The sequence below is a fragment of the Sander vitreus genome, chromosome 9, assembly GCF_031162955.1.
Source record: "Sander vitreus isolate 19-12246 chromosome 9, sanVit1, whole genome shotgun sequence".
Taxonomy (NCBI): Eukaryota; Metazoa; Chordata; class Actinopteri; order Perciformes; family Percidae; genus Sander; species Sander vitreus.
The window spans coordinates 32,123,461-32,150,354 of record NC_135863.1 but is presented as its reverse complement, the minus strand read 5'-3'; the positions used below and the strand labels follow the sequence as shown (position 1 = coordinate 32,150,354).

Below are 26,894 nucleotides of genomic sequence, written 5' to 3'. Positions count from 1 at the left end.
CGGTCGTGACGTAGATTCAGTCGGGGATCTTTAATCCTCTGCCGCAGCAGCACAACCGGTAACCAGAGGAGGGGGTAACACGGTCGGACACGAATGGACCGCACATGCTAGGCTAGAAACGAAAAGTCCGAAATATCTCGGTCTAGTTAGATACATGATAATATCACCGAGTAAAACTGAGAGTAGGACTAGAACGAGCCGACTATTTGCATAGGCCAGACCCCCTCCTCTCTATCTCTGCCTTTAGTCTACAGCCTATTCACAGACGTTTCGCTATTAAACAGAACTCATTTAGAAACGCAGGTTGATATATATCTTTCAGACGCATATATTTGACTCGTTTAGCCGAATTCGTATTCTTTTAGCCGGCTGACGGATACTACGCCTCGTCCTGCCGGTTTCCTGCGGCCAGTTGCGCCCCGGTTCGCCCTTCAGCTACGTTGCCGCGTCCCCGCTGTTCCTGTCAGCTGCTGCGCATCAGCGAAACATGCAGGATGAGCCTGTGGGGGTGACAGCCACGCAATTACCCCCGTCAACCGAGGAAAGGGACAGCAGCGGCAGCACGGTCAACAAATCCGGGAAGCAACCGAACCAAAACGACAGCCACGACAGCCAGCTAGGCTTATTCACGCCGGATTATAACCATCGAAACCAGACGACAGCTTTCCCCGATTTCGATCGAGATCATTTTTTCATCAGTGACCTTCAGCAAAGCCGAAAAATACATCAGCAGTTAAGTCAGCACACTGAGTTTAGCCCCACAGAGTCGCCCCCACCCCAGAGACATTTCAGTCACCTGCCGCAGAGGCAGCCCTTTATGCCCGAGCTCTGCGCTGCTGACCCCTGCGGCTCTCCAGTTGAAGAGGCTGAAGCCGATGCTGCGTCGCCATCGTCCACTTCTGTAAATCCAAACAAGATCCAAATGGACTCCCCCATCGCCCACCATATAAATAACGGCAATGGCAGCAGCAGCACCGGCAACATGTTGTCCGGTGGTCTCAGCGCCGCTTTCCCGAACCTGCCTGCCCAAGACATGCAGAGCGCCAGCGTAGGCTCGTCTTCACCTTCCATACCTGGGTTCGGCACCCCGTGGTCCGTCCAAACCAGCTCCTCTCCCCCTCCCGCACCCAACTCCATCAACCCCATCCACGCGAACGCCATTAACCATATGCCCAATACGGACTCTGACAACAGCTTCTACCCAGGTATCCCCTCCTCCATCAACCCGGCCTTCTTCCAGAGTTTTTCGCCAGTGTCAGCTAATCCGTGCGCCGGGGTTAATGTGCAGGGCTTCAGCGGTCCTTTCTCGCCCCAGATAAACGTCCCTCAGCAGGCGCAGAGTCGCAGGTCCCCGGCCAGTCCCCAGATGCATCCCCAGCAGGGCGCCTTCCTGCAGCAGAGGAACAACTACAACCAACATCAGGTGAGCTGCTATAGAACGTAAATCACATGAAGGTGACACAGGATGGGAGCCCGCTCTCCTATAGTATTCCCACTTGAATCAAGATGTTGGGGGAATTAAGGTTCCTACCATTTTTAAGTGAGGGCCACCACTAGTAGTAGTCTTTAGGTTAGGTTAGCATCTTGTGACACTGCAGAGATTAAGCATAGCCTTAAGAGTTCTGTGTGTGTACATTATGCAGCATTATGCAATAAATAGTCTCTTTTTTAACTCATAATGCATTAGTCATGTCCTCTGCAAGGGCTGAAGTCACTACTCTCGAGGCAAAGGAAGGGAGGGGTGAACAGGGGAACAAGGGAGCATCACTGAATCTAGCTGTTGTTCTCTGTGGAAGCTGGCAGTGGGATGCAGTCACATGGCACCAGACCATCCCTGTCTTGTGGTTCAATCAGTGGGAATACAAAGGCTTGCAGGGTTTGGTGTACTAAATGGATGCTTATTTGGGTGAAATGAAGGCATCTAGTTTCATAGAGGACCCAGAGGAAAGGCCAGCAATAGAGGCTTTTCACATGAAGGTTCAGATTATGCAGTATCCTTGGGGCCATGTGTTAGTAGCCTTCGGCCTCAGGTTTCTCATGTGATTTGCACATTGGGTGTGTGTGTGTGTGTGTGTGTGTGTGTGTGTGTGTGTGTGTGTGTGTGTGTGTGTGAGTAGGTATATGCTTTAAAGTGCATATATGGTGTTGCTGTCTCTCCAACCTTTAACCCCTTGCTTTGATGATGAGTGCTTTGCAAATTTATTTTCGTAGAAATGCAAAGACACCGTCCTATGCACATCCAAAGGATCAACACATTAAAAGGAGAATCATTTAATAAAATGCAACATGGAGCAGAAAAAAACTTTTTTCACGTTTTCAATGGCTCATTTGTATAACAATCAAAACAAACTAACCTCTCCAGGAGTTTTCATTTCATTTACATAACAGCACTTGCATTATCCAGATTTTTTAGATAATATAAACTATTTTTTAAAGCACACCACTATCTGACATCCCTAAGCTGTTTGCAGTTCATACAAAGAGAAAAAGAATTTAGGTCACATTATGACTCGAGTGTGTGAGAAACAAAAAGTTGATTGTCCTCTGTGTAGGATTTTCACGTGAAAGCACGCAAGATTAAGCATGATGTGATACGATGTATGATATGCTTAAGGTCCAGGTAGAGAGAAAAAGAAAAAGAAAGAGAGAGAGAGAGAGACAGAGAGAGAGAGAGAGAGAGAGTGCATTACACTGGCGGTGTCGCAGCGCACGGGATACTTAGTACTAGTCTTAAAGCCCTAAATCTTCTTATCTACCCACCCGTTACAGGATCAGATCAAGCCAGGCTGTTGCTGACAGCGAGAAAAGAAAGAATAGAATATGATGATAAGGAAGTAATATATAAAAGGATGCACATGCCCTTTTTAACCTTCCATCTTTCCACACCCTCTGTGCCCCATCCATTCTGTGTTGCAGCCCATGGTGAAACAGTCTCCCTGGGGCAGTCACCAGGGGAATGGCTGGGGCTCTGGGGGGATGTCCTGGGGCCGGGACCACCGTAGAGTGAGTGGCATGGGCGTACCTGGCTCAGTCAGTCACGTCTCACCCCTGAAGAAGCCCTTCTCGAGCAACATCATTGCTCCTCCCAAGTTCCCACGCTCTGGTGGATCACTGGGGCCTAAGTCCTGGATAGAGGAGAACATGTTTCGCACAGACGGAAACAGCAACACTTTGTTGCCCCTGCAGGTATGTGTTTTGGGTTGCTACTGCGTTGGTGTCGGTGGTTTTGGGGGACAATTGGTTTGGTGTGTGTTTGTTTGTGAGTGGATGGGTATTGTTTTGGTGTTACAGTGTGAGAATCAGTCGCTTTAAAGGTGGGAAAGAACTAGTAACAGAGGCATACCCAATCATTTGAATTGTGTGTGTGTGTGTGTGTGTGTGTGTGTGTGTGTGTGTGTGTGTGTGTGTGTGTGTGTGTGTGTGTGTGTGTATTTAAGAGAGTGTTTCAATGTATATCCCTTGATGAAATAGACACTAAAAGGGAATGGTAGTTATTTCTATCAGTAGAGAAACTGAAAGAAAGGGATTGTCGAGACACACATAGCATTGTATAGATAGATGTAAATGACCATTAAAGGGCCAGCATGGTTAGCATTTCAATCAGATGGGAGGAGTTGGCTCTGCAGGTTTTACTAAAGGTGTAACAAAGTGGGAGCTGGGCTGAATTCACTTCAGGAAACTAACATCTTGTAGGTGAGATCTGATTTAGGCACCAAGACTGCTAAAGCTAGAAGGTAATCTTATTCGATGTTATATGTAGCAAGTTGTGTGTTTTCTACGGAAATTGCTAGAGGTCTTTGAGAGTGGTCATCACATGCTACTCAATTGTATTCCGTATAATGTAACTCAAATTATTTTCCTGTGTGTGCTCATATTATGCTCATTTTCAGGTTCATAATTGTATTTAGAGGTTGTATCAGAATAGGTTTACATGGTTTAATTCTTCAAAAAACGCCATATTTTTGTTGTACTGCACATTGCTGCAGCTCCTCTTTTCACCCTGTGTGTTGAGCTCTCTGTTTTAGCTACAGAGTGAGACCTCTCATTTCTGTTCCATCTTTGTTGGGAGTCGCACATGCGCAGTAGCTAGATAAGGACTACTAGCCAGTCAGAAACAGAGTATGAGGGCGTGCCCTGACAGTAGCTAGGTAAAGACTACTAGCCAGTCAGAAACAGAGTATGAGGGCGTGCCCTGACAGTAGCTAGGTAAAGACTACTAGCCAGTCAGAAGCAGAGTATGAGGGCGTGCCCTGACAGTAGCTAGGTAAAGACTACTAGCCAGTCAGAAGCAGAGTATGAGGGCATGCCCTGACAGTACCTAGGTAAGGACTACTAGCCAGTCAGAAGCAGAGTATGAGGGCGTGCCCTGACAGTACCTAGGTAAGGACTACTAGCCAGTCAGAAGCAGAGTATGAGGGCGTGCCCTGACAGTTGCTAGATAAGGACTACTAGCCAGTCAGAAGCAGAGTATGAGGGCGTGCCCTGACAGTACCTAGGTAAGGACTACTAGCCAGTCAGAAGCAGAGTATGAGGGCGTGCCCTGACAGTACCTAGGTAAGGACTACTAGCCAGTCAGAAGCAGAGTATGAGGGCGTGCCCTGACAGTACCTAGGTAAGGACTACTAGCCAGTCAGAAGCAGAGTATGAGGGCGTGCCCTGACAGTACCTAGGTAAGGACTACTAGCCAGTCAGAAGCAGAGTATGAGGGCGTGCCATGCTAGCAGCTAGGCGAGCATTATAACGTGTGTTCCAAAGTGACCACGTTTGTCTCTGAAGTAAAGGCTGGACTACAATAGAGCTGTTTGGAGCAGTTTGTGAACAGTGTTTTCTGTTGGACATGGTAAGTCCCTTTGGGGGGGGGACTTTGGGCTTTTTCACTTTGTAAACCTAGAACATGCACAAAAAAGATATATAACACAATAAAGGAAAGGGAAAAAGCCAAAAAGCATAATATGAGCACTTTAAGGCTGCAATTGGGTCTACATGGCCACCTTTGGTCATGTATTGATGATATCTCACTGATTCTTTTTATTTTCTACTACACTGCCATTAGTTTTCAAAATTAGATTTTTCTCAGACAAAAACATATAAAAAAATAACGCTCTGTGTTTTTTTTTATAGAGTTGTAACCATGGCTGACATCCACTTAGTGTCTCTGGTGGTTTATGTGGTATTTGTGCATTTAGTATTGAATGAACTTAACCAGAAGGTAGCTGAAAACATATCAATAAATGATTGTAAATTGCATGTGTATGGGATGCAAACAGACCCTGAATGGATTGCTAGTAGAAATTATGACAGAAAAGTATTTTACGGGTTTTATACTCTAACTGGATTGCTGTATTTCATTTAAGATGCAACATTATGCAACACAGTGTCACTGTCTATGTTTAATTTATCTGTAGTTTATCATTGCTGATGCTATTTGTGATATTTCTTTACAGCGTTGATAGTTAGACTAAAAGTACCTTTTAATTCTGATGTAAAAACAGTCACAGGCTGGTGAGCCGGATGTAAGAGGCTTTCACTGTTTTAGAAAAACTGCACTAAGTGTCTGTTGCTGTACTGAACAGTATATTCACAGTTTATAATGCAGTGGTTTACTGCAAGGGACATATTTAATACTCAGTAAAAGCCATGAAACTGCAAACTTGGTTAATAAATTAAATGTAATGTCCGCTTATATGAAATAAATACATTCATTCTAAGACAATATATTATTCTCTACACTACACTGACTTATTCTGACTAGAATAATGATATCACCTAAATACGGGTGTCACCAAATGCTATTGCTGTTGCTGTGAGCTCAAATTATTAGTGATATCAGTGCCAAGAAGTACAATGCTTCCTATTCCAGGAAACAGGCCTGACTCCATGGATTGTTAATTTCCATAAACAGTGTCGGCCCTAGAATCTTTCAGATTCCAAGTCTTTTCCTTCCTTCCTTTCTGTTTAATGTTTGGCCATCAGTGACAGGTCTCTGCTGTGTCATGTTTTAGACATCACTCAGAGGTAGTCTGTGGAAGATAGGAGAGTCTACTTTCAGTGTGAATATTATGTCTGGAGTAAAGACTTGGCTTGACATCTCTTAAAAATGTTACAGCCATTTTCTATCGCTAATGCATACCATCACCCTGAAACACTATATTCTTAAAGTTAAGAGCATATCCACCCCACACCTTGATTCCTACAGCCGCATGTTTAACTTTCCTGCGTGTTACAATTTCATCCCGATTCATAATGGCAGACAAGCAAAGTCTTTTTGCGGACACGCGTTCTGTTCTGACTGGTGGCTTCAAAGGAGAACACCACCGAATTCACACATCAAAGTCTGTTTACAGGTGTTGGGGAGTACTACTGAATATGTGGAAAACGTTGTATAAAGCATCTTGTGGCTCCAGTCTAATAAATTGCCTCAAGTGATGTCACTTGAGGCAGCGTTGGTTGGGTCTGAAGACTACAAGTCTGAAAATGAAAAAGATCTGAGGGTGCGGAGTTAGAAAGAAGTGAGCTTACCAGACCTCTGTAGCACGCTCCTCATCGCTGCTCGAGGCTTCATTAGCTGCTACTAGCTTAACACACCTAAATCTGTACAGTCAAGTTAATTGAGTGAAGTTGCATTGTGGGTAATGTAGGTGACAGGTTTTGGCAAGGAAGAAGAATACTTGGAATAAAAAAGTGGATATCTCTAAATCTGCTGCAATGATTTGATCCTCTCTCTTTTTTTTGAACTGTCCAACAGTGTTGGAGGAGTGCAATGCTAAATCGGGGGAGTGCTTATTTATGTTACTCTGGAAACCTTAATCTGTCATGAAAATGACTCAATGATTAGGGATTTTAGTGGACAACTTACTAAACATCTGGCAATCTGTTTAGGATTAATCAATAATTCTGTTATCAAAATGGTTTAGATAGATAGATACTTAGATTGATAGATACTTTATTGATCCCCAAGGGGAAAGTTCAATAAACATGCCCTGCATAAACATGCCCTGCAGTGGCAAAGTAGATGTGAAGTTACTGCAGACACTGGATTATATTCCTTGCCGAGCTAACTGTCCATTAAAAGGACATTTTAGCTATTTTTATTAGATTAGATATGATTAGATTCAACTTTATTATCGTTGTGCAGAGTACAAGTACAAAGACAACGAAATGCAGTTTGCGTCTAACCAGCATTGCAAAAAAAGCAGAAAAGTGCAATGTGATATACAAAGTATAGACAGGTGGTGCATAGGCAGGACAAGAAATATATTGCAGTGTTATAAGAGCAGAATAAATATGGCTATGTAATATGAACAATGTATGAACAACATGTACAGATATGTGCAATGTAGTAGCAGTGACATTATACTAGTAGTAAGTATTATTTTAGTTATTAGATGCAATGCCATCTAAAAGGCTTTTCACACTGCTCTTAGCCCCAGGCTATATGAGCTGTTAGCCTGGGGCAAAAAAAAAAAAGTGTTCACACTGGCTCAAGCCAGGCGCATTCCAAAGTGGGCTAAACCTGACTTTAGCCTAGTTGATGGCCCAGCTCCAGAGCAGGGTTACCTTTGAGTTTGCGGGGTTATCCCCTGAAAAGTGAATAAACACAGGGCTTACAGTTACCAGTGTGAAACAGGACTAAAGTAAACAGTCATGTGTTGCAAAGGACATTTAACCCAGGGCTAGTAGAAGTGCACTGTGAATCATACAGCCCTGTGCTTAGGTTAGCCCTGGGGCTAAGTTATCCCAGGGTCAACATATAGGCCAGGGCTAAGGATGGATAGGCTAGTCACCAGAACATTACCATATGAGTTTATCATTATTTGTCATTAAGGAGAACTATCTCACTGGTCCACTGATGAGCTCATAACTTCCATCTCAGCTCTGTAGCTAAATGCCACTCCTGGTTTTGGTTTGCATTCTCTTTCTGTCTGTCTCTGGAAACAAGTCCAGAGATCCTGGGGAATCCGTCTCATAGGCCGCTCAGAAATATACCTTTAGACCCCCTAAAGTGAGTAAATACGGAAAGAATGTTAATCCAAGCGTGAGCTACTCACTCTCTTGAATCTTGAAATTAAGCCAAATACCCACACATCAGGGGATTTATTATTTATAAGCCAAATCCCAAAAGTGTGTTAGAAATGCGAGGACACGCATCACAACATGTGTTATTGTTTTGTTACCTCTGACTCCGGATGATATAAAAACCTCACACTTTTTTTTTCAGGAGCGCACCAGAATGTTTGACAGTCTGAACATGCACTCCCTGGAGAGCTCTCTGATCGACATCATGCGAGCCGAGCAGGACCCGATGAAAGGTAAGATTGCCTTTCCCTATCTATCTACGTATGGGGGGGGGTCAAAATGAGTTGATCGTGTTCGGCAAGGAGTCCTGACGTCGCGCAGGGTCACACGGTGCAGGGGAAGTGACAGGCCCAATGCTCCCGGAGCTGTGTTGTTTTTCCACACTGCAGCTTATTTTCTCCCCGCTGAGAGCTTAATACTTCTGCCACCAGCTGCACTATTACATGATCTTCCAGCGCTGATCCTGTTGCTGCTTAACCTGAGCAGCACACACAGCTGAGTAAGGAGTGGAGGAGAGAAGTGACGCTACTTTTCTTTGATGTGAATTGCTCTCATTTGTTACAGAAGTGATCAGACATGTGTAATATCACACATTCCAATCTAAAACAGAAAAGGGTTTATTGCCAAAATAGTTACACAAACAAACAAACAAATTGAACATTAATATGAACAAATATTTACAAAATTGCTGTTTAGCATAAGACTATAAACTTAAACTAAAATATAGATGAGTTTCCTTTAAATTGCTCTTAATGGTTTGGCAGGAGCAAGCAGAGAATGTACTGTAGTGTGACACTGGCTGGCCTCCTGGGCTCAGCTGCTAGACACCAGAGGAGCAGTGTCAAATAACTGCAGCACTCTCACTCCTCTCTCCTAGACACGGCTGCTTGTAGCTCATTTACAGCCTCACAGGCCAGCTACACTTGCCCTTTAGAATACGGCCCTGAAATAACAACGTCGGTAAACCCAAGCCATGCATACAGTCATGTTTTTGTTCTGGCATATACGTAGAAGCACCACAATTCTTGTGCAGGTTTTTTATTTGTACTCAACCTGTGCCCTCCTTTCTCAGGCAAGTTTCTTGTTTTTCCTGCCAGAGCAGATGGAGAGGACATGGGCCAGTGTGCACAGCAGAGAGAGGGGAATCTAGACTAATTTTAGATGTGATCACACTTTCACACACTGTGTATGACAGCCAAGAGAGGAGACGGCAGGGAGCAAGGGTTCTGCCATTTATAGCATTGCCATGGCTGACACAACAGTGTACTGTATTCTGACTACAGCAGCTCCAAAATACAGGCCTCATAAAACCAAAGCATTCAGTGGCTCAATGGTGTTTTAAGCCCCCAACGTCGACTTCAAGGCAGCGCTGCGACCGTCGACTTCAAGGCACCTAACCCTAACCTTAACCATTGCCTAATCCTAGTGCCTTCCAGGCAGCGCTGCCTGGAAGTTGATGTTGGGGGCTTTAAACACCAAACACCCATTCAGTGCCCCATGTAGGCTGAGTCCTCTGCAGCGGCCCGGGTTCGAATCCAACCTGCGGCCCTTTGCTGCGTGTTGTCACCCATCTCTCTCGCACCTTTCCTGTCTATCCACTGTCACTATCAAATAAAGGGAAAAGCCCGAAAAAAGTCATCTTAAAAAAAAAAAGTGCTGCAAGTTAATATTTAATATTACGTTTTTTTCTTTGTTTTTTGTTTTTTTTAAATAGCACTAGGTGCTGTTAAACATTTAAATCTGCTATGTAGAATTGGAACAGTTTACCCAGTGATAGGATCAAAAAAGACTGGCAGTACCACGCCAGTCAGAATGGATCGCTAAATACACACAGTCTATACCAATGTTTCCACCGACAAAATCTTATGCCATCCAATAAATCTAAAATATGCTTTAATCACATATAAAAAAAAATCTACATATGGGCACTTTAACATTTGTATATATACAAAATAAATGGCTTGTCTCGCAAGACATACAGATGTGTTGATGAAGATACCAACCCGTTCTCATTCTGAACTCGTAAAATAAGGATGTTTGGACAGTGGCTGTCACGTCTGATGCGACAAAAAAGGCGTCTTTCAACGTGTTTGTGTAACGCACCGGGGAGAGCAGCAGTTAGAGAGGGTTTAGCGAGTAGTATGTAAGAGCGAATTTCCGTGTAAGGAGGTAGGTTGGGGGGGTGGATGGGTCAAACGGGGTTCGCGTCCCGCTTGTCACGCTTGCTATAGTCGTTTTTTTCTTTCCTCCCGCGTGTCACAGAACCGTACGCCCACCCACAACCCTTTCCTTAATCCAACCGTCCCGTTCTTCCCGCCTGTCACGGAACCGTACGCCCACCCACGACCTTTTCCTTAACATAACTGCGTCAAAAGGACGGCAATCGTCCCGACCGAGCGTGTTTACTTAGAGCGCTAAAGGGACGTCAATAGTCACGACCAGGCGTGTTTACTTAAAGCTAAAGGAGACTTTTAGCGTCAATAAGAACAACAAAGGCACCTGACCAAGCGTCCATATTTTACGAGATGAGTGTGAGAATGTGTTGCAAATACACACGTTTACATAGAATATTGCATTACAGGTTGGTGTGATATTTCACTGATAACACTTAATTAACTTCACCTGTATGTCATGATCTAAAGACTCCTATCTTACTGTTTTACTGTCGATAAAAAACAAAGGAAGTGTTAAGGCGTAGCCTGACATCAACTCTCGAAAAATTTAACTACACGTCGCTTGGCCGTGGCTTGGTAACGTTGCATTTCCGCCGACTCATTTCCTGGTTCTCCTTCTCCATCAACAACATGACATCAAGGAGAGGGTTAACTTCTCCTGCTCCAGATCTCACCGTGGTCAGAAAGAACAGGAGAGACACTTTGTTTCTCTCACTATGACTCTAGAGTCGCTACTCGCTCCGAAGCTAATCGCCGTCACTCTCTCACTTCTCCCTCACACACACGCATGCCGGCTCGACGCACACACCAGCGCACAAGTATAAATACCAGGGCACTTACGTAGGCTACGGCGAAAGCTCTGCGTGGAGCCTCCTTAGAACCATAAAACGGCCTTTACATTCTGCCTCTGTTTTCTCGTAATAACAACTCAAGGTGTCTTTGGGGATAAGAAGACCTTTGTTCCTTTTGCTGACAAGCAGTAGTGCTCGCTGTAGACATGTGAGAAGCCTGTTGTAACACATTTACAGGCAGGCACTGTGTGTGTGTGTGTGTGTGTGTGTGTGTGTGTGTGTGTGTGTGTGTGTGTGTGAGTGTGACGTGCGTTCTCGCTTCCATGTACACACTTTGGCCTCGCCCTGTCCTCTCCATCTGCTCTGTCTCATCCCTATTTTTGTGTGTGTGTGTGTGTGTGTGTGTGTGTGTGTGTGTGTGTGTGTGTGTGTTTCTATTTCTCATGTTAGGCCGTGTGGGATGCCCTAACCCTGGGGCTGACGGCCTACTCATGCTCAATGGTAATTATCTCTTAGCAGCATCTCCCTCTGTAACTACGTTTCCATCCAAATGTAGAGCACATTTAAATCCGATTGACAATTGAAAATGTGAATTAATGCGTCAGGTTCAGTGGACTTTAAGCCACATGTTTAATGTACCGTTATTTCCCTAAGTCTGTTTCCATTGGACGTTGTTACATTTATATTCTATTGATACACCAAGTCTAAGAATTTCAAATTTCCAGCCTTCCATCCAGCTGTTTTTTTGTTTAAATTAAAAATGAGCATGATGTGTCTCATGATGCTTCCACTGTTACTCTTAAGCCTCATTAGACTTCCTCTCCAGACTCACAGTCTGGTGGTATAATACTGTCACACAATGACATGTGGTAGGTCTGGTGTAGAGAAGACAATACCTACTAGTATTTCATCATCTGTTTTCTTTTTTATAACAAATCTATACATTATATTTGCATAAAGTGCTATTTGTCATCAAAACGTCTATGTAGTGCCAATCTGGACTCTATAAACATCATTGTCTTTTATGTTTTGGAACATTACCATCAGTGTAGCATTTTCAAACCTCCCAATTGCCAAGGGTTCATTCAAACTCAAGATCTTATCCCTTGTTATGGCGCTCACATGACGAGGAGTGTTTCCATTTTTAAACTAAAGTCACCTGAGGACTTTGAATGCATCACAGACAGGACTTGTTGCACCCTTTCATTAAAATGTAAATTTTAAAGCGGAGTAATTGTGGCCCTGCCGACTCTCTGCCTCACATGTGGACACACGCCATGTTGGGGTCAAAAATAAAATCTTGTTTTATAACAGTGTCAACGGGACACAATAATAATTGCGAGCGCGCTTGTCATTGTCTCTTGTATTTGCTGTTTCCTCCTGAGACCCAGCAATCAGCTATTTGTTTTCGCCCTGTGTCAGAGGCAGATTTTGGCTCCCGCTCTGAGGCCGAACATGTTGCTGAGATGAGCCTTGTCGTCCCTGACAGAGGACATCCACGGCTTTTCAGTGATGTAACATATGTGGAGTTGGACCTTGACAAGTTTATTTTTCTGGTTTTCCAAATGGCTTCCATCAGATCTGGCGCATTTTAAGGAAAAATAAGAGTGTCTAAGGAATTAATTAAATTAGTTTTCAGAGCAGTGAGATGTTTTTTAAAACATAAATCTTGTTCTGGGTCTCAGGAGGATGTAAGCTAAGCTGTTTTAAAGTATAAACAAGTCAGTTTGGTGCACTTTTGGTTCACAAGTGGTTGGATGAAGACATCATGAGATAACTCTGCAGATTAAAGTCCACAGAGGTTACATGTAGCTTTTGAGAATGTGTGCTCAGCTGAAACTTGTACTCTGTACTTCTCTACATGCAGCCCGGAGCTATGGGAGACGCCGAGGTAAACTCAGCTTTCTATAACATGTCTTTTTCCTTGTGGCTTATTCTCTTGTGGCATGCTTCGTTGCTTGAATGGATACCAAAACTGAGGCCTCAAGTGTGGAGGCAGACTTCAAATTATCTTTCTGTTTTGAAATGTTTGAAGAGTTTGAAGAGTTTTTTTTTTTTTGCCCAATCACTTCCTGTTGGCTATCAAAAACAGAAACAAAATTACTTTTAATTGACTTGATCGTACTGTTTTAGGTACTAGACATGCAAGTGGCATTAATCAAAATCCACAATAAAATATAAACTGACTTTTGGAACAGAGCATTTTGAATATAAAAAAAAAAAAAACTTTAATATGAACTAAAAATGAACTCTGTTGAAAAATCTTTTAAAATAATCTCAAATTATTGTTTCATTTATATATTTGTATACAGTTCATTCATATGACTATTCATTTTATAATCACTTATTAATATATTTAATATTGAACACTTTGGGGCTCCATACTGCTCAGTGATGCTATTAACAGCTTTGCTCCACACAGCCTGCCTTTCCACACCTGCTTCATCTGCCACACTGCTCAGAGAGGAGCACACACGATTGCGTGTCTAAAGCGTGATTTATGCTTCTGTGTTAAATCTACGCCGTGGCTACGTACGTAGGTACATGGAGGCACGGACCCTACACCAGACACTACGCCGTAGCATGACGTCACCTCCCGAAAAATGTAACTACACGTCACGGCGACGCACGTCGCTTGGCCGTGGCTTGGTAGGGTTGCATTTCCCCCGACTCATTTCCTGGTTCTCCTTCTCCATCAACAACATGACATCAAGGAGAGGGTTAACTTCTCCTGCTCCAGATCTCACCGTGGTCAGAAAGAACAGGAGAGAGACTTTGTTTCTCTCACTATGACTCTAGAGTCGCTACTCACTCTGAAGAAAATCGCTGTCACTCTCTCACTCACTCTACCACACACTCCCCACACACACACACACACACACATGCCGGCCGGCTATTCTCCTAAAGAGATTGACGCACACACCAACGCACAAGTATAAACTTCAGGCCACTTACGTAGGCTGCGGTGAAAGCTCTGCGTGGAGCCTCCTCAGAACCATAAATCACGCTTCAGTCTCAGACCTGTAAAAAACCAAATTGTACATAATCCTCACTTTAAGCTGGTGCTTTGTCTCACAACCACACACGTATTACTCCAAAGACACTCTCCCCTGGATGTGTCAGGAGAGGCAGGCAGCTTTAGATACACGTTTGGGATTTATGTTTCTGCTTCTGTGCGTGTGTGTGAATGCTTGACATTTGCTGTGGCCTTAACTGCCTTTTTTTTCTCCACCAGGCCGCTCCTCCCTCTTCCCTATTGATGACAATCTCCTCGACGATGGCCACGGCAACCACGGTGTCCCAGGTGTCCACGGCTCCCCCAACTGTTACCCCCACCAAAATGGGGAACGCATCGAGCGCTTCTCCCGCAAGGTGTTTGTGGGCGGTTTGCCTCCTGATATAGATGAAGGTGAGGATCAATGGTGGAAGAAGTACTCAGATCCTTAACTTGAATAAAAGTACTATTACCACTCTGTAAAAACACTCTGTTAGGGACTGTTCGGTATTTATGGAATGGACCACCGGAGGAAAATAGGGGAGGGTCGTGTCTTTTTATTTTTTGCTGAGGGGAGGGTCATCCAACATTTCTTAGTCTGGGCGGGGGAGTCACCCAACTTTTTTATTCATGAAAAGAGCAAAATTTCAAAGTGGCTTGTTTGGTGTATATTTATCCATGTAGCTCTCAGTCTGGGCCCCCTAGCTGATGGGTCTGACCACATACACGGAGTTTGCTGGGGGGGCAGGAGGAGCTGCCCCCCTGGTGGCTCAAACAGGTAATTGCATTGTTTATAAAATGAGTGGAATAATTACATCTGGCATGACCAGATATTTTATAAATATCTTAAATAACACAAAACAACTAAATGGTGGTAGGTAATACATCAGATTTTATATACTGCTTTAGTAAAAAAAATATTACCTGGCTGACGATGGGAGCAGCAGGACGCAAAAAACAAAAGTTACTGTTGCACTAGTCTGGACATCTTGCCGTGCCAACTTTGCAATAAAGGTTTCCTAAATGCCGTGTATATAAATGTGATGTCAGCTTACTAATTGATTGCGGGTTTTGTGTAGATTTGGACTTTTGTACGTTTATTCCACTTTGTTTAAACGGCGAAGTGGAGAGGCCTCGTTCACCTGTTTGGAGCTGATGGTGAATGTGACGCGCGTAGGCCTTGCTGGATACACCCTGACTCTGTTTGTAGATCTACTGATCGCTGCGGATTACTTTTTTTCCGTGTCATTGGATTACGGCAAAATAGCCTACGGATCTTTTTTCTCAACGTGTCTTAACGTTTTATGGTGAGTTTGGAGAGGCGTCTCAACAGACTGGAGGTCCAACACTGAGTGTTACATTTTAGTTTAATTTAAGCGTCTGTCTGTTGCGTTCCAAAACAGCCGAGCCGTGATTGGATTTCATCAGGGCGAATTGTTAAATTGTTACAGTGTAACTTAAAATCTGCTTTAAAAATAAACATATGTGTTTTGGAATATAATGTTCAGCTTCGGCAGCTTTACCTATGTGCTAAAATATACAGTGACGAAGCCTAGTGACGAGTCCATAGCAACCAGTGTTGAATTGGTTATTTCCCAGTGTCCTTTGCTGAATGGTCTCAATGTTTTATTGTTTTATTTCTTGTGAATACTAGTTTACTAGAGGAGTAACTTAGTATTTGAAGTAATGCAGTAATGCAGGAAGTGTGCATTTAGTTTCCATGCTTATTGTGTTTCCACAACAGTGTTAGTGAGTAAATCTACTGAAATGGCCCCCACACTGTAACAGAGGAGTGGGATGTATAAGATGAGAATGCAGAGGTTAACTCCTGTACGTCAGGGCTGTAAAAATCAAATGGTATCTGTACTTCAAATTGCAAAATTGCACGCAGGGGGGGGGGGGGTCATGCCTCTTTTTCAAATCAGTTTGGAGGGTCATAGGAAAATTATTACTGATGAGGGGAGGGTCAAGTCTTTTTAGGTTAGAGGCCACAAAACTCCTCCGGTGGTCCCTTAATTAAATAACGAACAGTCCCTTACTTAAGTAAAAATATCTAAGTATCATTAGGAAAATGTACTTAAAGTATTACAAGTAAAAGTACTCAATGCAGAAAAATCCTCACATTTTAGAAACTGGAAACGATCCAAACAGTTCTGTCTATCCACTAAGTGATTAATGAGCTAATCATTTTAGCTGGACTTGTAGGCCTATACTGTATACCGTTGGGTAGTTTATAATAAAACATCATATTTTATAAACTACATGTGTTTTGTGTGCAAAAATCTTAATATCTAAAGTAACTAAAGCTGTCAGATGAATGTAGTGGAAAGTAAAATGTACAATATTTCTCGCGGAGTTGAAGTAGAAAGTGGCATGAAAAGAAAAGACTCAAGTAAAGTACAAGTACCTTAACATTTGTACTTAAGTACAGTACTTGAGTAAATGTACTTTGTTACATTCCACCACTGGTGAGGATAACACAGCCTTTTAGTATTGCAGTATACTGCTGGCCTTCTTCTAGTCTAGTCTAGTCTTTCTTTCTCTTCACCTATCTGTTGTTCTTTTTCCCACTTCTCCTCAGATGAAATAACCTCAAGCTTCCGCCGCTTTGGTCACCTGGTGGTGGACTGGCCACACAAAGCCGAGAGCAAATCCTACTTTCCACCTAAAGGTATTGACGAAAGCAGCGAACCTCTGTATTAAACATACATGTATGGCTGCTAAACTTTATTAAAGGTCCCATATCATGCTCATTGTTGGGTTTATACTTGTATTTTGGGTATCTCTTATAACGTTTTTTCTCAAAGAGTGTTCCACGAGTAGATTTGATAAAACATCACGTTTCAATTCAAAACAGTGTAGGGCTGTGCAATTAATTTATTTTTAATCGTGATTACGATTTACGATCTTAACGATCCCAAAAACAGAGTCATCGAGAAAAACGATTATTTTGAACGTTACGTTTTGCAAGTCAACTCTTATTTTGTCCTGTGTTCTGAATGGAGAGAAAAAAGGGGAAAAGTATTAGATGGAAATTTCACAGTTCAAGGTGTTTTCACTGTTGATTTGTTTTTTTAAATTCAATAATTACAATGTCTGTCCAAAAGTCAGTGAGTAATTGTGTAAAATAATCGTGATTTCAATATTGACCAAAATAATCAGGATTATGATTCTTTCCATAATCGAGCATCCCTAAAACAGTGTTTCTCAAACTCAACTCCAAGGCCTAATATTGAGAAGCATAGATGTGTTGTTTTCAATTTTAAATAAATGTATATATAAATTCAAACATTATTATTTGAATTGATTTTTTTCTGTATGTCACAAATGATCAGTGTGACATAAAGTTAAAAACACAGAGGAATAAAGTTTACGGTTACTGTCAACTGACAAAATGGACACCGTTCTTCCTCATTAATATGCCAATAGAGACAATGAGTGAGTAAGCTATTTGTAAAACCGTCATTTAATTTGGCTGTAATTTGTAATATACTGTTGAAGTAGGAGGCCTATTGTTTTGGGGATATCGTGGCAGTTAAGTGGTCATGAGTTTTTTTTTTGGGGGGGGGGGTAAGTGGTCCTTGGTCTGAAAAAGGTTTGAGAAACACTGTCCTAGAACATGTTTACATGCTTTAAAGGTCCAATATGTAATACTGACAGCTAGCGTTTAAAATAGTTAGTGCAGTACAAATTCAAAACACTGGAGAGAGTTGGTTCCCCCTCCCCAGACTCAAAGTTCACGTTGGTTGCCAGGCTGAGACCGCAGCATCCAACAATGTTAGACAGCGGAGTAGCTAACGTTAGATGCTGGCTATATTGACAGTCATAAAAGCTTGTGCTCACACGGCGCTCTGTACCCAACTGACAGACACACTTTTTCGGCTTAGAATTACAGTAGGAACCGCTAAAAACCCAACAACCTCGTCGTCCTCTCCACACGCCAGGTTAGGAACTACTAAAAATACCACTACCTTGCCGTCCTATTCCACCCGACTGAACACACTTCATTGGCCTACAATTGCAGCAACAATTGCTAAACACACTGTAAACTTAGGGTTCTCTCTTCCCGATTCACAGCCTCCCTCTCTTGGCTTAAAATAACTCACCATTGTACACGTTGTAAACAGCTGTGGATTGCTTGCCTGGTTGCCTCCGGTAACGTTAGCAGGGTTAGCATGACGTCGTTAGCCAGGACCAGTCGGAATCACTTTACTGGCTGTGTCTCAATTGTTTTTGTGAGTAACCAACTCGGGTACTCTAGCTATATAATTCAATGTTCAATTAGCCTGAAGCTAATGCTTACCTGTTCAGGAGGAGATTAGCCAACTCTGCGTCCTTTTGGGCTCTAAGCTGTCTCCATCTTTCAAATACATCTCCAATATTTACCCTGGGGTTTGTTACGTCTCTGGTCACGCAACTGTTAGAAACATGCAGTTTTTTTTTTTATGTCATGTCAAATCAATCTCTGTAGATCCCGTTCGTTTGAGTGCTGCTTTCATGGCTGTACTAACGTTCCAGCTGTAGCGCGCTAGGTTTACGTGTTTACAGGTATATCTGGCAACCCGGCCTGGCTGTCAAACTGGGCAGTTGATACCAACACACAGGCCAAAACACAAACAGAAATTCCGTCACAGAACGGAAATTTCAAAAGGAGAAAATACTGGCATTAGCAATGATGTCAGAAAAGATAGTATTTCAACTTAGCATGTTTCCTTAATATCTGATGACATATTGGGGTCATTTTTGGATTTATTACAATAAATATATTACATATTGGACCTTTAATGTTAAAAAAAGACATTATTTGTCTCATACTGTCTGTCTGAATATACTTGTATTTTGTATTGTTTTAGCACCTGTCTCTTTAAGCCCTCCTCCTGATTAAGCCCAGTCTGCTCTGATTGGTCAGCGTTTCCAGGTCTTTTGCAACTTAATTGTTGCTGTGGAATGACTGTAACAACGCTGTAGCGGGACTTTCTACCTATATATAGTATAGTTGTGACATCACAACCATACCCTTCCGGCTCGTTTAAATGCACCGCCTACAGGCTCTGTGGATTTCTCTGTACACTGAGCGTTTTGACACTTTTACAGTATTTATATAGCACCTCGACCTGTTTTATAGTCAATAAAGACATGAAAATCTCACTTTCTACAATATGAGACCTTTAAGACTATAGACTAGGGCGTAATTTCCACTGGGAACCCCTACTGACAAATTTGTTTGATACTTTAACCTACTTTGTATAGGTCTCGGTAACTGGCCCCTATTTTAAACAATAAAGAAAGTAAGACATATTTCTTATAGTCTCTTATAGTCAAGTACTATTCTTTCTGGCATAATTTATTATTATGGTCAACTTAATTATTTCCTGGATTTTGTATAACCATAGTCCCTATAAATGTATGTAGAAATGGGATTCAAATGAAAAAAAAAACTTCTGGCGGAGGAGCCCCAGACCCCCTGTTTTGCTAATAGATACGGCATCATTTGTCATACTGTCTTTATTTCAGTGTGTTTAATGTACACACTGACTGACTGTGGATGTGTGGGTTTCCTAGGATACGCCTTCCTGCTGTTCCAGGAGGAGAGCTCAGTGCAGGCTCTGATTGAAGCCTGCATGGAGGAGGATGGGAAGCTCTACCTGTGTGTCTCCAGCCCCACCATCAAGGACAAGCCTGTGAGTCCAACAGCACCAGCTCCCACTAACCAGACACAGTGCTGCCATTTACATTTTTATTTCCTGAAAAAAAGAGAGAGTGGATTTAAAGTTCAATTTGACTTTTTGACTCCAGGTGCAAATTCGACCCTGGAACCTGAGCGACAGTGATTTTGTGATGGATGGATCTCAGCCCCTCGATCCCCGCAAGACCATCTTTGTGGGAGGCGTCCCTCGCCCCCTGAGAGCAAGTAATTACACATACTTTGTTTTTCCTCGAGCAATTTCATATCATTTTTCTACTTAACTATGAACTTGTTTCAGTTTTGTTCTGATCTATTTAGAAACTAAGTAGCTCAGTAGCTTAAGGATGGCACATGAACAAATTATTTAATTACGGAAATTATGGAATAGGAACTTGATTGATTAATTGATCAATTGATGTTTTTGGTTATAGGGTTGTTTATTGAAAGACAATAGATTGAAAACACTTTGATAAGGGTATAAGGGTATTATCTGACCGCTTGTCACCCTCTGACTAGTTGAGCTGGCCATGATTATGGACCGTCTCTATGGTGGAGTCTGCTACGCGGGCATCGACACTGATCCCGAACTCAAGTACCCCAAGGGGGCGGGGCGAGTGGCCTTCTCCAATCAACAGAGTTACATCGCTGCCATCAGCGCCAGATTCGTCCAGCTGCAGCATGGAGACATTGACAAGCGGGTACGATTATTCGGAAAGTGTATTATGACTCAGTCATCATTAGGATGTGTCTTCATTTTGTGAATGCAAGTTGTGTGTGTGTGTGTGTGTGTGTGTGTGTGTGTGTGTGTGTGTGTGTGTGTGTGTGTGTGTGTGTGTGTGTGTGTGAGCAGCAGCTTGTTGCTATGGTGAGCGAAAGCTTATTAGGGCTGATTGAATTAGCTTCCGTCCCAGTCTCTGCTGCTGCAAGGCAAGGCCATTTCTTTATATAGTACAACTCATACACAAGAGCAGTTGAAAGTGCTTTACAGAATAAAACAAGATACATTTCCGGTAAAAACAAGAGTGAAATTACAAGATCGCATATATGTAAAAAGATAATGAAAGACAAAATGATAACTATGGTTGTACAGTTTTAAAAAGCCCCGGAGAACAGGAATGTTTTAAGACCTGACTTAACCCTCCTGTCATCCTCAGAAAGTTTCTATATTAGAAATTTGGGTTTCTTTCAACCAAGTTGTAAAAATAAATAACGTGGATGTTCCATACAACGCTCTTCACAAGTAAAATAAATGATCAGTTCACTACTTTCATTGAATTTGGGTGTTTTATTAAATTTTATAGCATTGATAACAATTTAACAAAATTAATAAAAGAACGTTGAAAAAATCGGCAAAAATTTTGACAAAAACGTCGGAAAAAGTGACTAAAAAACTGTTTTTGACTGACTGTCAAAAATATTGTGAAAGACTTTTCATACTTCAGGAAAAGTAACAAAACCGTCAAAAATAGTGACAAAAACATCGTGAAAAGGGTCGAAAAGATGACCAAAATGTTGAAAAAAAGTATAGTCATTTAAAATGTTGACCCATAAAAACTAAAAGTAGCATGGACGACAGGAAGACAACACAAGGGTTAAAGGGTCTGTAAGGTGCTGGCCAATCTCAGGTATTCTGGAAGTTTATTCCAGGCATGAGGAGCATAAAAACAAAAAGCTGCTTCTACATGTTTTGTTCTAATAAAAGGAACTGTAAACAGCTCAGTGTCTAAAGACCTGAGGGGTCTGATAGGTTCACGCCTTTGAAGATCAGGCCCATTGGTCCTAGCCCATTGGTCCTAGCCCATTAGTCCTACCCCATTGGTCCTACCCCATTGGTCATAGCCCATTAGTCCTAGCCCATTGGTCCTAGCCCATTGGTCCTAGCCCATTGGTCCTAGCCCATTGGTCCTAGCCCATTAGTCCTAGCCCATTAGTCCTAGCCCATTGGTCCTAGCCCATTGGTCCTAGCCCATTAGTCCTACCCCATTGGTCCTAGCCTATTGGTCCTAGCCCATTGGTCCTAGCCCATTGGTCCTAGCCCATTAGTCCTACCCCATTGGTCCTAGCCTATTGGTCCTAGCCCATTGGTCCTAGCCCATAAACGAGCAACAGAATCTTAAACTCAACTAATCTTATTCAGTGGAAGCCAGTGAAGTGATCTCAGAACTGTAATGAGTGCTGGCCTTTCATGCACACATGCATATACTGTATGTATTTATGCACTTTCTATGTCTTCTCTAAAACGTGTGTGTGCAGGTGGAGGTGAAGCCCTACGTCCTGGATGATCAGCTATGCGATGAGTGCCAGGGTGCGCGCTGCGGAGGGAAGTTTGCTCCCTTTTTCTGTGCTAACGTCACCTGTCTGCAGTACTACTGCGAATTCTGCTGGGCCAACATCCACTCCCGCGCCGGACGGGAGTTCCACAAGCCGCTGGTCAAAGAGGGAGCCGACCGCCCGCGCCAGATTCACTTCCGCTGGAACTAGAGATGCCACCACAGCCATGGTGACACAGTCCGAGGAAAGGGAAATGAAACACTGGCTAACAGGAAACAGAGCATCGCTCCGCCTCTCCTGCTCTCCTAAGCTATCAGTATAATCCAGTACATAACACTATACAGTATATACTACATATATATCTCTATATCTTTTGTAGCAGCCAAACACCACAAGCCTCAGTTTTTCACCAAAACCCCCCTCACATCTCAGGCTCTGACAACTCTACAACTCTTTTGTGGTACTTTCATCTTTTCTAAGAGGAGATTTAAAAAAGAGATTGATTTTTGTAGGTTTTTTTATTGCTATTATTTTTGTATGTGAGATTTAAAGTAGATACAGAATGTTTTTTGCATGGGGGCAGCTTGTCTGTCTGTTTGTCCGCTGCTAGCCACCCCAACAGTGCGTGTCGTGCACACTTGTTTCTGGGAAAACCTTGATTCTCTAATGTTGACGCCTGCCCCAGCTCATTAACCAAAGGTAGCAAAAAGATAGGAAGCATAAAAATTGACACATTTTCAAAAAACAGTTGTTTTTTAACGTTGCCATGGGCTCTGTCTTCATGTTAGAGAGTTTATTTAAAATTTTTAAAAAAGACGCTAGGGTTATTTCTGCGCTCATACTGACCCATAGAGTGATACCTCAAAATACTAAATCTGGATTCTGCTAACTGTATTCAAGATTTATACTTAACAAGCTATTTTAGAAGCTTTGCTGCTATATATAGTATATAAGAATAGATGTGTAGGTATTATATTTAATGCTATTTATAAACCAGAATCATGTAAAACAAAATGGCCCCCATTGCCATGGAAAGTGCATGTAATGACAATAGCTACACAAAAAGCATGCAGGATAAAAAAACAAAAAACAAACCACTGATAGCATAATCATACATTTCTATAGTGAGTAGCATGATCATCTATTACAGATGCTAAATAAGAGGGAGAAAAAAAATCAGACAAAGCTAAATAAGTAAAAAAAAATGATATATATATATATATTTAAACGTGCATGCATTGATGTTTCTCCGTCGTTTGATCCGTTTACATACTTAACGATACAAAAAGTGATATTGGTTCTGCTGTAGACTTAGTGGACGCCATCGTTTTGTGACACGGTGGCTTGTGTGGCGAAAAAAAGTAAATCCTGTTGAGAAGCAGAGTGGTGTTCAGTGGTTTGTGTTTGTGTCGTCCCCGTGCTGTGTGACTGTTATTAGTGTAGACTGAGGCTCTAGTTTAGTTACGTAGAGGAGAATTAAAACATCCAAAGGACGTTGCCTTCCCACCCTTCCTATCCCACGTCTGTGTGTGGTTCCAAAGGTCAATCTGAAATAGCATCGCCCACCGGCAGACCAAATGCAAACACAACACTTGATCAGCTTGGAAGACTTAACCGGGAGAAGCATCATTAGAACATGTTCGCTTCTCTAAACTTGCCTATTCTGTAATGACTAGTTGAAACTCTGTGAATCCAGGGAAACCCTGGCTAAGTTAGTAAAAAGTAAGGTATCTCTACATCTCAGCCAGCTTTATGACGAGGACGATGACACTTAGGACACTTAGGTCTCTTGGCGTGCTAAAAAACAGAAACTCCCCTCTCCTCGTTTGGGTTGTCTGTGTGTTTGGTTTCCACCGAGACCCTTGAATTACTCTAAAACAAACTATTTCGGGACAATCTTTCTGTGAGGATGGTGGCTCAGCCGTCCGTTTGGTACTGTGCAAGTGTGTCGCTCTCGTGTCCCTTTGGGGGGTTTTTGTGTACCACGCCTCGGTATCATTGTTCAGGCGTCAAGTGTGTACTGTTACAAAACCATAATGAAACTGAGATTCTGACTTTAGTTGAGTCGTATAATTTATTTTGTCTGTGTTAACTACTTACCAATCACTGGCCCTTCAATATGTTTTTATAATATATATTATCTATATATATATATATATATATATTATGCACTACTTTTCTATGTACCCACTCCTTTTATTTCTTATCTACACCCCCATAAGTGATTTGAGTGCAGATGTGGATTCTCTGAAAACCTCCACCTATTTATAAATTCTACAGATTTATTAAATTTTTTTTTTTATTATTACTTATTTAAGATGTAGCGTGAAGCAGTGGTCTTAAGTTATCGATGTTCTGTATGAGTAGAGCAGGAATCCAATATTTTCTAATATATTCTAATGTAGTCTGGATGTTGTGAGGACAGTGAGTCCGAACCCCCCCCCCCCCCCCCCCACCTTGTTTCTCATGAACACGTTTGAATATCGTCACCTGTAACACTTGACTCGTGCTATCTTTGTGAGGTTCTATTTTCTATGTTGAACACTGTTACTTTGTTCTCTTTGTGTCTTTGTTTTTGTAAAAATCATATTTATTTCACTATTTTTGTAGACAAAAAAAAAAACTATTTGATTTTGATTGTATTTTTCTATTTAAATAGGACTATAATACAATTTATCCCCCCCCCCACCCCCCCTTGCTAACTATGTCCAAAAGTTCCATTCAAAGACAAATAATCATGTCATTAGTAACAACATCAAAGCTTTTGATATACAGTTTACTCTTATTTTGATACACATGACACATTTCATTTGAAGGAAGGAAACATGAAGGTTTTATTCTATTCTTGGAAGACACTTGAGATTTCCCCCCCCCCCCCCCCCACCACCGTTGCATCGAGGCCCCGGCTGCCTTTCCTCGTAGATGCTCTGAAACTTGAATATAACACATTTTGAAAGGCTGACTAACCTCGAATCTGTGTTGTGATGTGCAATACTGTTTCTAATGTTTGTATAAAAAGTAAGAACTACAGTGTAAACCTTTTTAAATGCAGATTTATTTTTTTCATTGCATATTTTGCAGATTTCTGATCCACAGTGTCATTTTTTACTGTCAGAAAAGATTGACCCCAGTTTTTTCATTGCAACTATTTTTAAATCCAGAAATCTTTGTACTGATTGTAAATGATTGTAGTTATTTTGGATAGTGTTTTGCTAACAAAAAGGAGAGACTTTTTCATGCATATTTCTATTTCATTTTCATCTTGTTTTATCCCACGTTTGTATTTCATTTAATAGTAGCAAAGTTCTTGGAATAATTTTTCATACTTAAATGTCATTGGTATCATTTTGTATTTTTATGTGGAAATTCACGATATATAAAAATGAAGATGCTAATTGCTGAGATATTATTTTAAGTTTAATTATTTTGAAAGCTAAATATTTGTAATTTTATTGTTAAAGTGACTAATTTCTAAATCAGAGTTTGTGTATAGATTCACAAAAGTGGTTTATGAGGTGTTTGGATTATAATTATTACTGAATGGTTCTTTGATATGCAAAATGAATATCATGTTTATTTTTATTTTTGTTGGTTTTGTATTTAAATGGGGTGTTGATTACAATCTTTTGTTTTTTTCTTTCACTTCCTGAATAAAGACCCATTCTGTTTGGACACAACATGGCTGCTGCTGCGTGTGTTTTAAAGAAAAGAAAAAATATCGAGTAAAAATAGGAGACTGATGGAAGTCCATTATAGTCCGATGTTTTCTATCAGTCATCAGAGACGGTGTTGTGAACATATGCAAAAAAAGTACAAGATAAATACTAAATATTTCATATTTTTACTTAAGCTTCCTCATACTGATAGCAGGATGTGGTTAGATTTGTTTTAGCATTTTACTAAATCAGTGCAAATCAGTGTGGGGGTGGGGGTCAGTGTGTACTTTAAAGGTGCTGTAGGTAGGATTGTGAAGATCCAGGACTTGGCCAAAAAATTTGAACATCGACAACTTCTCAGTCCCTGCCCCCCTTTCTGCTAAAGCCCAAAACAGTCTCCTAAGCCCCTCCCCCCACAAGGGAGAATGAATGTGGGTGCATGAGCAGTGATTGACACGCAGTTAGACACCCCCCCCCCCCACCCCCCTCGACTTGGACTCGTGCACTGATGACTTGGACTCGAGGATCCATGTAATAGGACTCGGAAGTTGGATGAGGTTTCTGACTACTTTTATGTGTATTAGACAGCGATGGAGCTATTATCTGGACTCGTGACTCAACTCGGACTCAAACTCAGGTAATGGTGACTTGACTCGGACTCTTCTGTGGTGACTCGGACTTGGACTCGAACACTGGGGACTCGAGACTTGACTCAGATTCAACAGTTGGTGACTCGACTGCAACACTGCTTTCAAGTCCACTTCCAGTGATCAGCAGCTCACGACAGCCCTTGCTGTGTGTTACTTTTTTATATTATATCATGTATATAGCTGTACATTATACCTCTCAAGTGTTAACATGAAGGTTAATTAACACATTGATTAGCTGAAATAGCTTCATTAAAATAACTAGTCATGTTAACATATCATTGATTGATGTTGGAGACATTATTTTTTTATAAAGGTGGCCTCCGTTTAATCATGTGTGGTAAGGAAATAATCCCAGAAGTCCCCATCACACTTCCTCGCATCACTTCTGGCCCCATCTAGGGGCGAGTGTCGGAAATGCAAGGGAGACCAACACTGAGGCACACATGACTTCTCCCTTGTATTCATCCGACTTTACAGATACCAAGCTGCTGACTTCTACACTGAGTTTCTGACATCTAATGAGTCTTCATCCATGACATAATGGAGTTGATTCTGTATGCACATGCTGAGTTTATCTGGATGATGTGTGTGTTTG

At 41.9% G+C, this 26,894-nt stretch overlaps 1 protein-coding gene across 3 annotated transcripts; it reads left to right on the top strand.

Moving 5' to 3' along the window:
* On the top strand, positions 1 to 25,674 carry cpeb2 (cytoplasmic polyadenylation element binding protein 2). Of its 3 annotated transcripts, XM_078259772.1 has the most exons (11): positions 1 to 1,423; positions 2,917 to 3,186; positions 8,219 to 8,309; positions 11,492 to 11,542; positions 12,909 to 12,932; positions 14,277 to 14,450; positions 16,618 to 16,707; positions 19,599 to 19,717; positions 19,833 to 19,947; positions 20,239 to 20,420; positions 21,976 to 25,674. In XM_078259772.1, the coding sequence occupies exons 1-11, from the start codon at positions 488 to 490 to the stop codon at positions 22,201 to 22,203; spliced, it is 2,280 nt and encodes a 759-aa protein (XP_078115898.1). In that variant the 5' UTR covers positions 1 to 487; the 3' UTR covers positions 22,204 to 25,674. The 3 variants fall into 3 exon arrangements, with proteins under 3 accessions (XP_078115898.1, XP_078115900.1, XP_078115901.1); XM_078259774.1 differs by lacking the exon at positions 12,909 to 12,932; XM_078259775.1 differs by lacking the exons at positions 11,492 to 11,542; positions 12,909 to 12,932 and having other exon boundaries at positions 2 to 1,423.
* Positions 25,675 to 26,894: the final 1,220 nt, after the last annotated feature.

Excerpts from the sequence above, each read along its gene's own strand:
- cpeb2 (XM_078259772.1), top strand. The coding sequence starts at position 488 with ATGCAGGATGAGCCTGTGGGGGTGACAGCCACGCAATTACCCCCGTCA. Across the intron at positions 3,187-8,218 it reads ACACTTTGTTGCCCCTGCAG|GAGCGCACCAGAATGTTTGA; the intron begins GTATGTGTTTTG and ends TTTTTTTTTCAG. Across the intron at positions 19,948-20,238 it reads CCCTCGCCCCCTGAGAGCAA|TTGAGCTGGCCATGATTATG; the intron begins GTAATTACACAT and ends CCCTCTGACTAG.